This window comes from Lepisosteus oculatus, chromosome 21 (genome assembly GCF_040954835.1).
Source record: "Lepisosteus oculatus isolate fLepOcu1 chromosome 21, fLepOcu1.hap2, whole genome shotgun sequence".
In the NCBI taxonomy this organism is placed as follows: Eukaryota; Metazoa; Chordata; class Actinopteri; order Semionotiformes; family Lepisosteidae; genus Lepisosteus; species Lepisosteus oculatus.
Window position 1 is genome coordinate 10,366,533 of NC_090716.1, and position 11,754 is coordinate 10,378,286.

The window sequence follows — 11,754 nt, forward strand, 5'->3', positions numbered from 1 at the left end:
AGATTTATTATTGGATTTTACCAAGAGCTATGAAAAACAAATTGAATGGATGAACAGTTACATATTGCATGTTTTTTTGTTGTTTCAAGAGTGTATTAACAGTTCTATATGTACCTATAAGGGATATATACTGTACATTTATATTGCATCATCCATCAAAATAAGCTTACTATGCTTATTTTACATTGGAAAAATGACTTCTGATACAGTAGTTCAATAAAAATGTAAATAATGTATAGTGCTGTTTAATTGAGCATTCTGGATGAATCAGGTAAGACTTTAAAGCTTCATTGTTGAACATCTGCGTTGCAAAATCAGGAATTAAGTGAATATTGTAGGAAATAAGTTTTGAATAAGACTCATAGTGGCTAATTCTAATACAGAATAACAAGCAGAGGTTAAGTCCTTTGTAGCAGCAATGCTCCCTATCTGAGCCTCTGATTCTGATGTAGCCTGTTTTTTCTGAAGCTAGATTTACTGGAAAACCGCTTCCGCTGTCATTTGGAACAGAAAACGTACTGCAACATTTGTTTCATTGAATTACATTGCAGATTCAGAAAGAACACGTTGTCTTTGCACACAGAGTTAGCATACAAAGATACCACAGAGCATGCTTGCAAAAATAAAAAGAAAACAAGCACTTATGTATAAATGCTTTTTAAAAGAAATTATGTAAATGTAAAATAATCAAATACTTATTATTTGACAAGATGAAAAGATATTCCTCAATAAAAATAAACAAAAAACCCAGATACACAGCTTTAGCCCTTTTTTATGAATGAGGGAAGTAAAATACTTATTTCATTCATAAGACTCTGACATCACTTCAGATCGAGAAAACATCTTTAAGAATAAGGCAATAATGTCCATTTGGGAGGATAGAAGGATACAAAAATAAGAATAGCTGGAAAAGGTTACAGTATTGACTTTAAAAATGTCTTCATTAAATGTATCTTCTTCTTTAATGCCAGATGCAATATATTTCATTGAGAAATAGTCATATCCATTTCTTCCTCTCCATGAATATATATAATAATTTTGCCTCTTTTATCCTTACTTAAAGGACATATTGTCTATTAAAAATGATACATAAATTGATTTTTTATTTTGATTTAGTTAAAAGAAAAAAAGTGCACTATTCAATTTTTATACATATAACATATATTAAAAATGAATGTATGTAATTGTCAGATAAGGCACAAGAAACAAAACATTTGCATATGTTTATGTAGTGTCAATATTCAACAAACAAGCTTGTTCACCGATTTATATTTATTGAAAATTGTAAATGTATGTTTAGATTATGTCTGATCGACACTTTCATTGAGAAGAGTTTAGACATTCAAAGGAATTTCCTAATGATAAGACTGTTATTATGTTTTCAGTTTATCCTTAATAACCTCTTTGTACAACTGGTCACTTACTGAAATCCTAAAACAGCTTGCAGGCAAATTAACAGGGAAAATCTACTTCATTTTATGCATCTCAGTGAGCTGCTATGTGCTCTCATTCAGGAATTGTATATAGGCTGGAAACATAACTCTAAAAACAGGCTGTTACTAGTTTCCCTAAAGAATGGGTTCTGGACATACTGCACAATAGAATTACATCTTAAATAAAAATAAAGGAATTAGTTTTTATATACCTCCAGTTTACATCACGCTCCAGCAGAGCCTGGATGCCTGCCTGTGTCTAATTCATGTGATTTACTAGTTCTGTCATCTGCTTAGTTCAATAGCACTAAAAGGCTCATCCACACTAATGGGGTTCTTGTGTGACGCAGAGGAAGCTTTTCTGCTGGAATGCTTTATGATACACTCCCCAATAATGAAAAATAAAAGGAATTAGATGATACCACTCAAAAACAGCTTTATAATTGGCTTAAAACTATTCACATTGTCTGCTGTATAGATATGCATTAGAACTACTAAGGATTAATGCAATTCAAGTAGATAACTGTGAAGAATTATAAGATACATGTTTTCTCAAAACGTTAAGTAATAATAATTCTACAAATATACTTACACACCACCATTGAAAACTCCAACAAGAACAGAACTACAGAAGCTCCGAGTTACACTCAAAGTAGATTATTTCACGTAAAAAAATTATGTACTGTTAATAATAGACAAAATATGTTACCACTAATACTATGCTGTAGTTTAAACCTACATAAAAGAGCTTAATTTCTATCCACTTGACAAAGTGTGATTTTAACTATTTCAGATACTAAGCAGTAAGAACATCCTCAGTTGTGGTCCCATATTCAAAAATACACTGAAATACAATTTGTGCACACTGCTGCTTCAAACAAGTCAGTGAGCAGCCTGCTTGTATCGATGAGTATGGATATCTGAATGTGCGTCTGCAGTATGCTATGCTCCACAGCAGATGGCTCTGCTAGCAAGTGCTACATCTAGTGCTTATTGATTTGGCATTTGAAAAATAGCATGCAATGTTACTTTTTTGGAAACCTATAAAATATTTATTGCATTGGATGATTTCCACGGTCGTTTATTTGATTTGCTCCTGTTTAATTAATGATCTCAAGGTAAATTTAGATATCAAATGGTTCAAATGACTGGCAGATTTTGTGAATGGAGCACTTAGTGACTAAAGAATGACGTAATCTGAGTGCCATATCCCTTGTTAGTGTGGCAGATCCAAGAGATGGGCGTCGATTGGCTGGCCTTTGCAGTCGAAGGCTGTGGTTGGCTGATGGATGATAATTAAACACCTACACAGTGGATACACAAACCTGTCTCATACATATATAGGGATGTACACCTTAACTGCATGCAGCAGAATCAAGAGTTGGTCTACCACTTGAAAGACGTCAACCTTACCAGTTTTCTCAGAGGAAGATCTGATAATCAAGACAAGGTAAGCATTTTGTCTAAGCTTTTCTTTATATTGTGATGTACAAAGTATAATACACACCATTTTTGGTTCTATGACTTGATGTTATGATAGACAAAATGCTACAGTATATGACAAGCCACTTTTATTGCAGAAAATATTCACGTTGTGTGCTATACATTTCAACTGATAAAACAGAATTAAGTTTCAGATTTGAAGAGTTTACATTTGTAGGGCTACAGTCAGTTATTGTGTATCTGTGGAAGAAAATATTTTTCAATACAGCACATGTCCTGAGAAAACAGCCTGTAGTTCATTAGAGTAATGCGCATAATCCCAGTGGGAGGCTTAAAAGAATCAATAATCTTGATGATACTGCTAATGCAATATTCCACTCTTCCTAGCATCAAAACCTGCAAGAACCATTTGGTCTTGAAAGCTGTTAAATTTCTCTTTCTCTCAGTTATGGAGAAAAAAGTTAGAAACAATGCTGTACTCTATAGGTTCTCTCTGCTTGTCTTTCACTCGTAAAGCACAATTAAAATACTTTAATGCTTCAGCTTTGAAGTATAAAAAGAATACAGAAATGATCATACCATAGAGTAACAGACTGTTTAACATCAAAAAGTGCCAGCCTTTCTTTAAATGGTAAGCACATACTAGCTTTATCCTAATATAGAAATGATAGATGACTTGATAAACAGTCAACACTCTAGAAGACATTTTTACAGATAAAACTATTTAACCAAGTTTGGTTGCCTTGCTTGTACACTTTCCTAGAACTGAATAAAGCAATTGTGAGAAGTTAATTTCTCATTTCTCAGTATTTCAGGAATACCTGTAAAGTTAATTAGCAAACATCTTTATCTGCATTTATTAAAGATCCTGTTAATGACCCATGAAATTCCAAGTGTTTTTTTTGGAATATATATACAGTAACTGTATCTCCACTATAGGGAACAATGGTTATGTTGAAGATCTCTGCTTTCCTTGTCACCTATGCCTTGGTTATATGTCAGATGTACAGCTCACAAGCAGCTCCAGCCAGGTGAGAATCGATGTACTGAAATATACACATTCAAGAACAGCATAAGCATTATTGAACTTAGAAAGTAAGTAGCCTAGATCTGGAAAATGTTAAGGGAATTGCTTGTCTGCTTTTAAATGTTGAACCTGAACATAAATGATGGGATTCACAGTTTGGCAGTATGTGTTTGATAATTTCTAGATAAAAAAAGAATTTTCAGATTGTCTTATGGATACACCTACTTAGGCTTGTACCCTATTCAACATCATGGACATAGACAGCAACTATCGACCAGAGAAAACTTGAGAAAAATTGATCTCCCTAGTCATGATTTAATATACAGTACATAATGTAAATTACTGTAGAAGACTTAATAACGTAAAAAAAATTAAAATTGATTTAAGTGAAAAAGAAAGCCTAATTATGGCAAGTGCATTTTCACAGAACACATTTACAAAATTAAAAAAAAATGTAAGTAATTTATTCAGTAAGGTTAATAACATAAAACACAATAAGTCACTGCACACTCATAGTGCTTGCTACAATATTGATTTTCCCATAAATTCTTACTTGGCTACCTCTCAACTTTTTAAAATGGAATACTTTTAGCAGATTGTTGTGTTGTTGGCTGAGATCCCTTTTAACAGGAGCCAGTTCCTTTTAGCATTAACAATGTTCTAACCAAAATTGCTGTTTCTAATCTTACGGTGGTAATGTTCAGCCATTCTAATCAGCATCATTAACTATTTGCCAGCAGACCTGGTTTAGAGTCAATGACAGACCGTGTCACACTCAGCGACTATGAAGCTCGGAGGTTACTCAATGCTTTAGTAAAAGAATTTGTGCAAATGACAGCAGAAGAACTGGAGCAACAAGTGAATGACGGAAATAGGTATGAATTTTTTTATAGCTCTTTGCTAACTTTGTTAACTTATTCATACTAAAGTACATAATGAGCATAAATTCTGTTAAGATCATATTTGCAGTTTCAAACCAATATATTTGCCTTTTTGTTTTTGTGCAAAATAGCCAGAACATTAACTTGACTAAGACATTTTCAACGGTCAAATGCTATTTGTTTAACTTTTATTCTTTTCATGCTGTTAAGAAAAAAAACTGCACAGCTTCCTAAAGCAGTTTGTGCTTCAGATTTGTGATTAAAATGTTCAGGATGTAGAGGTATGTGTTCATAATTTAGATGTTCGATAATGCACAAGGAAGGAATAAAAATAATGCCATTTAATTCTCTGTCCTATTCATTTTTTGTCTGCATGGAATAATTTTATTTTACAAACAATTTTAGAGAGCTTGTTTGCCTGCTGAGAGCCTCAAGTATAGAATGCCTAAGGGAATGGATGCATGATCTCATTTATTCCAAGAAGAATGGTGTGCATGAAAAAAAAACATGTCAATGTTCTTGAAGCCAAAACAAAATTAAAGGGACAAAGGCATGATTATTGTAATTTTCCCTACCCTTTAGACATGCATTTTGTAGAATAGAAACCAGAGTGATGGTAACAAGGAGACGGTGCATGATACTGTATTTGCCTGTGATGGGAGAAGGTGTCTAGCTTTAATGGAGAAACTGAGCATGCATGTGCATGCACTTCTTTTTTTATTATGAGCTTGTCTCTGCATGTTGTCTTTTTCTACAGCCTGGATAGACCTATTTCCAAGCGCTGCTCCAATCTGAGTACTTGTGTCCTGGGCAAACTGTCGCAGGAATTGCACAAATTGCAAACTTTCCCTCGCACTGACGTCGGAGCAAGCACGCCTGGCAAGAAAAGAAGCGTTGCGAGCGGGCTGGAAAATGAACGCTATGCAAACTATGGAGAAACATTTGACAGCATCTAAGAATCTTACTTTCCTTCTTCCCGCTCCCTTCCTTTTTTTTTTAATCTTGATGCATGTGGATCGACCCTGCTTGATTGATTTAAAGCCCTGATTGCATACCTTGTTAGTTTCTTTTTGACCCCGTTGATTTGGCAGAGAATCTTACTAGAAAGATACATAATTCAATTAAACACCAAACAGTATTTAAAAAAAAAACAAACACACCGAAGATTAGTTTAAAACAACTGTTTCCTTCAGGTCGTATTTTTTCTGATAACGTAATATTGCTTGACTTCTCTGGTAATAACAATAGTCATAACAACGAGAATCTTAAGAATAATAAATGCTTCTTTCATGCGTGACTATGTTTCTTGTTTAATAAACTTATTTTTCTACCAGGAAAAATTCTTTCTCCTTTATTTAAGTGTAAATAATATGAATATGTATGCAAAATGAGTTTACAGTTGGCCATTTAAAAACAGGGAGTTATTCAAAGTCAAACTATGATCTTATAGTGGTATTTAACTGAAGTAGCAAACAGTGCACCTCACAGTAAGCTAACAAATTACAGAATAGGGTCCTCTAGATCCTCAAGATGGCTTTCAGGTAAGATTTATGTATTATATAAATAATTTGTTTTGAAATGAATCCTGTAAATTAAAAAAATGAACAAATTTAAACAAATCAATATAAACTTATATGTTAGTTGTAGTACATGTGCTGACTCTTATATTTGATTCAACATACTTTATACAAGGAATGTTTTTAAAAGTTGGCTTGGTATTGGATTTCATCATCTTGAAACTGTGCTAGCCTATGATTTCCTCTCAGAAAGCAAACAGCTGATCCTTGTTTTCCCTTTCTTAAAGCAGCGTTACAGCACAGAAACGAGCCTGCAATACAGCCACATGTGTCACTCACCGCTTGGCAGATTTCCTGAGCAGATCAGGAGGCATGGGCAACAGCAACTTTGTGCCAACCAACGTGGGATCCAAAGCATTTGGGAGGCGAAGGAGAAACATTCAAATGTGAAATCCGAATGCTCTTCAGGGATATGGTAAATGGATGGCACTATGGAGTGCTAGTCTCCCTTGCTTGCACTCTCTTTATCACTGTTAGTGTTTCGCCCTTGCTCGGTTTTCTCCCTTATCCTCTCTCCTACTCCTCTGCATGATGCCTGTTTCATTCTGTCACTCACTCTTGCTCTCCCCATGCTTATTCTTGATCTGTGTGCACCATAGCCTCTGCTCGTAATTCACTTTACTTGGTGAATCCATTATCCGTCTCAATTGCTCAGCCACAAGAACCATTTGCAGCGCACATACTGTATCACCTTGTATTCATAAGCCTTTTTTTCTTGAAACCTTTTCATTGAGGACCTCACAGAAATACCTTTAGTTGCTGTGCTGAAACAGAAAAAAAAGATACTAAAATCACAACCTCATTAATGCAAATGCGAGATCATGCAGAAAGAGAAATACAACAGGAATACAAGTTTTGTAGATAAAAATATTTCAATGTCTAATAACCCTGAATCAAATGTTTGAGATGTACAGATTGTTCATGTGCAACCTGCTGCTTGTTAATTTCATCACATTTTGTGTTTTTCTTTTACAGATCCACACTCTCAACAAAGCAGCATTACATATCTTTTGGAAAAACGAAAACCCTGTCTTCAACTCTCATACTTAATCGAGGAATGGCCTAGAGACCATAGGATTGACTTCTCATCCTCCTGTTGTTCTGAATATTTATATTTGCTTTTGGCAAAGAGATAAAAAAGAGCACTTCAGTTCTGTATATTACACGTAAATCCTGAATTCAAAACTATATTCATTTTTATATGCAACTCTATTTCAAATAAAAACAAAATAGCACTGGTTATTTATTTAGTTTTTGGCCTAGACTGCATTTGTACAATGTGATCCACGCTACTCAAACCTGTCTCAGCAGTGCTCTAAAGAACCTCGGGGACTACATTAAACTCCGCCTTCTCTTGGCTTCCCTGTAAATGGCTGTGTCTTGTGCCTTGATGTAAAACACTTTACATAACATGATTGTACATTATGTTAAAAAAATCAACTCAATATTGTAACAATTGTGAATTTCAGCAAGATTAAAATGTATTTTAGATACATTTGGGTCGGGATACTTGTTTTATTGCAAAGACTTAAAGTGATTGAGGTTACTCACATCCAAACAAGATCGCATCCCTATTAGTCTTCTAACCAGAATTCTTTAATCTAAATTGATAGTGCCTGATGGAAACAGATCTCTTAACCCAACTTCTTCACTTAGGATGATTATTATACAACCAGTCCAGAATAATAGATATTTGTACACTGGGCTTTTGCCAGTGCACGCACTGGAAAATCTAAAGTGCCTCCAGTAGAGTTGGAGCTATAATTAGATATGAAAGCTATCTAAAATAATTTCCTTTTTAGGGCTGGCAGTCTGATCTTAGACTCTTTTTAATTGTAAAACTGGATAAAGGTTTTAAATGTCCATGATGCACCTTTCTAAATCCATATTTTGCTTGATCCAATTCATTGGATTAAATACTTTAAGGATATGAAACATGTATTCTACAGATCTATAATATCTGTAGAAAAGACTATTTACATACAACAAAATATGAATCATAATAATTAGCTCATATTTTGAAACGGCTTCAGCAAAACCCTTAGAAAAGTTGGTACAGAACTTCATTTCTACTGCTGATCTATTAGCTTATGATTAATAATGCTCTCTGTGGCTGGCTTCTGAATTTGAGAGAAACATAATGTAAATGTGATTCTCAAGAAAAGTGAAAATAATAAAGAAAAAGAAAATGTTATGATATTCTTTACGGATACTGCATCTTGTACATGTAAATTGGGAAAGGTGCTATATGAATATAAGATATTATCCTGTAATTCCAAATGACTACAATACAGTACACAGATGAAGAAGACTAAGAAAGCACAATGTATTCTATTACCTATAAAACGCAGGAACCTGGAGCTCCACCTGAAGAAGAACTGACTGTTGCAGCTTTCTTAAACAGTTTTAACTTGAACTTATTAGTTTATTGAAAATATCCGTAAAACCCAATTGATCTTTCACTCATACAATTGCAGAAAATAAAAAGTGTGAAGACAACAACGACAAAACATTCCTCTCATAATATCTGATACCACATTACACATTTCCTTTAAATACAGTCTGAGGAAGAAGTGTTAAACTTAGGTTATTACCTTATTCTGTTCACCGCTTACAAATGCGCAAACACATTCATGCAGATTTCTGTAAAAACCACCAAAGTTCTGGTTAGAAACCTTCAATGTGGATCCAGAAGACCATCACGAAAGATGACATTCAAAGATATTTCCCATGTACAGGTCCTTGGCCTCTTCAGATTTTTTTGCCCTGCTTCAACTGACCTTTCCAGAAAACATGAATGCCTTTTTTATGTCATTTGCAGGATAGTTAAAAAAATAGATACAAAGACTTTAAGTACCACTTGCCTTACAGGGTGTTATCACACATCAGAAGACTGAAATCACTGAGGATTATTCTAGAGAGGGGTATAATCTTTTAAGTTATGTATTATAGGTTTTCTTGGTTATTATATCTTTTGTCCTGTCGGAATGATACTTTCGAATAATATTTTCACATGTGTTGTAATAAGATCCTAATGATAATTAATGTTAACTGAGGGATTGAAACCAGAATTTAAAACCTACAACATGATAATCATAATGAAGGTAAAACGCTACAATCATCAATGTAGCATTTTGTAAAAGGCAGTGTTACATGTACAGTACGTCTTGAAAATAATCCAGTATATTAAAACCAGGTGGAAGAGGTATCACTGCATAATGTAATGAGGGCAAATTGGTCAGATACTAATTTATAAATAATCAGTTTTTAATTGAATATATTATAAACTTTTTTTCTTGCAGGCCTGATTACATCATGTACCTATGATTGATTTAAAGATGTGAACTATATTTAGACCCCAGAACTGATCAAATCTGAACTTTCATGTAAAGTGTGAATGTTACATTAAACGGCTTCTTCATTAGAAATAGTGCAGTTCAGGGGATTGCGCTGGGAAATTGAAATTACTGTAAACAAAAATCTTTGATAGTTGATAGCCAAGGGAAAAAAACAAGTTTGGACAACGTATGAATGTAGCACTGGGTCGAGGTGTGCAACACAGTCTCTCCCCTAATGTCAGGTATATCCACATAAGTATGCTAACAACCTAATCATTCAGGTGTGTTCTGAGGAAGTAGCCACTGTCAACCTAGTTTGCGTTTAGTCATTGCAGTGTGTGCTGCTTTATTTAACCAGGAAAGGAATGCTCGTACATCAATAATGATAGTTGCATCCACAAACAAGAACAGCTAACATTGGACCGCCTGACCAGGAGGATGGAACATCTTTTTATCACCACCCCCCAGGTCACTGAAATCACCCCAAGACATGGGGCAATGAGGCAGGAAAGAAAAACCATGGCAACACCCACCAGGACACAAAGAGCAAAACCCTAGATGCATCTTGACACAATGTCTCCGGTGCAGTGTAATAGAACAACAGTTCTGGAACAGGGAACATTAGAACACAATAATAAAACTGGACATGCAAAAAATCGTTACACTAACACAAGAATACGTAATTATTTATATAACACGAATCTGTACGTATATATTAATGTATAGTTGCATGAACCCATTGTTACAATAACAACTCCTGATGCTCAGTTATCACTTTTTGACTCTAGGAGATACTGCGAAGTATCATAGTCTTTGATCAAACCCTGGCTTAGGACAACACGCTGCTCCACTAATAACATAGGACACCATTGTTTCCACACCACATCAATTCTGTAGAGCCAACATGCAGTGATTGAGCAACTCTACACTCCTAGTAGGACCTTCTCACGTCCCAACATCAGCTGTTTTATGAAGAATGGTTTATACTCTCCTTTCATGGATATACTGTAATTTTGGCTCAGCTATGCAGCACTTCTCTCTCTAATGCTGAATGACTGGAAACCATTGGTAGCAGAGGCTCAACCTTCTCTCCAGGGAATACCTATAGGCTGGATCTCTATCTCTATAGACATCCATTGCTCCCTCTCTGCCTATACTTCAGGTATACTGACTACCCTGAAGTTATGGTCGGTGTTCTGATTTGACTGTCCTAAAAGTTCTGTCTGTTCTCCCTCTTGCTATGGTAGAGATGGCCTCCATGGCTTCCCTCTAGTGCTTCTACAGCTGCAAGCTCATGCTCTGTGCTCTGTCCATTGGCAAGAACGCTGATAGAGGGACCACTCTCACTGGCATTCCGACAACTTCAGCCTAACATTCACCTGAAATTGCCTCCAAACCAGATCGGAGTAGTAACAAATTCTCTTTCCTATGACAAGTCCAGAGTCCACGGCCTGTAGCCACTACTCCATGCTGCTGCCCACAGTATTGCTTGAAGAGGGACATGCTCCCTGGGCTTGTTAATACCAGTGTGAAAATAAAGAGTGCCTGTATAACCACTTGTGTGGGCTTGGATTCAGAAACTTTATAAAAAAAAGATTAAAATAAGTCCATGAAAACAAGCCACCTGAAATTGTATTGTAAAAGGGTAGATGTGTGTGCTCGGGTAATTTGTGCAATTATCCTACACAGCATTATTTCTCCAGGGAAAATTGATGTTTACACTTCAGGTAAGCCTGAATGTAGGCGTTCTAGTATAACCTTTGATTATTCAATCTTAAACAATGAATCTGTATATTGTCATTCATAAATAGTACAAAGAATCCTCCAAATTTATTCACACCCTTGATGAACTGTAATGAATCGCTTTAGAAAAGAAAATGCTGGTGTACATCAGTATTTATCTACGTGCCTCAATTAACATGCATGAAAAGGAGTAGTGAATAATAGTAGTAATAATAGTATTAGTGCAATCCATATCTAAATACACAATGTTCAAATTTATTCACACCTTGAAAATGAGCTAAATAGAAGCACAACAAATGCGATATTGTAAAG

General features: G+C 35.1%; 1 protein-coding gene across 6 annotated transcripts; it reads left to right on the forward strand.

The window, feature by feature from the left end:
- The first annotated feature begins 2,687 nt into the window (after window positions 1-2,687).
- calca (calcitonin/calcitonin-related polypeptide, alpha) lies at window positions 2,688-7,854 on the forward strand. Of its 6 annotated transcripts, none has more exons than XM_015338475.2 (5): window positions 2,700-2,883; window positions 3,816-3,907; window positions 4,641-4,778; window positions 6,589-6,776; window positions 7,337-7,854. In XM_015338475.2, the coding sequence occupies exons 1-4, from the start codon at window positions 2,797-2,799 to the stop codon at window positions 6,749-6,751; spliced, it is 480 nt and encodes a 159-aa protein (XP_015193961.1). In that variant the 5' UTR covers window positions 2,700-2,796; the 3' UTR covers window positions 6,752-6,776; window positions 7,337-7,854. The 6 variants fall into 6 exon arrangements, with proteins under 6 accessions (XP_015193960.1, XP_006642550.2, XP_015193961.1 ...); XM_015338477.2 differs by having other exon boundaries at window positions 2,702-2,883; window positions 4,644-4,778; XM_015338476.2 differs by having other exon boundaries at window positions 2,703-2,883; window positions 6,592-6,776.
- Window positions 7,855-11,754: the final 3,900 nt, after the last annotated feature.

What these genes read in the sequence shown, in the direction of transcription:
- calca (XM_015338474.2), top strand. Translation starts at nt 2,797, where the DNA reads ATGCAGCAGAATCAAGAGTTGGTCTACCACTTGAAAGACGTCAACCTT. An exon ending in GATCTGATAATCAAGACAAG is followed by an intron (nt 2,884 to 3,815) that starts GTAAGCATTTTG and finishes TCTCCACTATAG; the next exon opens with GGAACAATGGTTATGTTGAA. An exon ending in TCACAAGCAGCTCCAGCCAG is followed by an intron (nt 3,908 to 4,640) that starts GTGAGAATCGAT and finishes ACTATTTGCCAG; the next exon opens with CAGACCTGGTTTAGAGTCAA.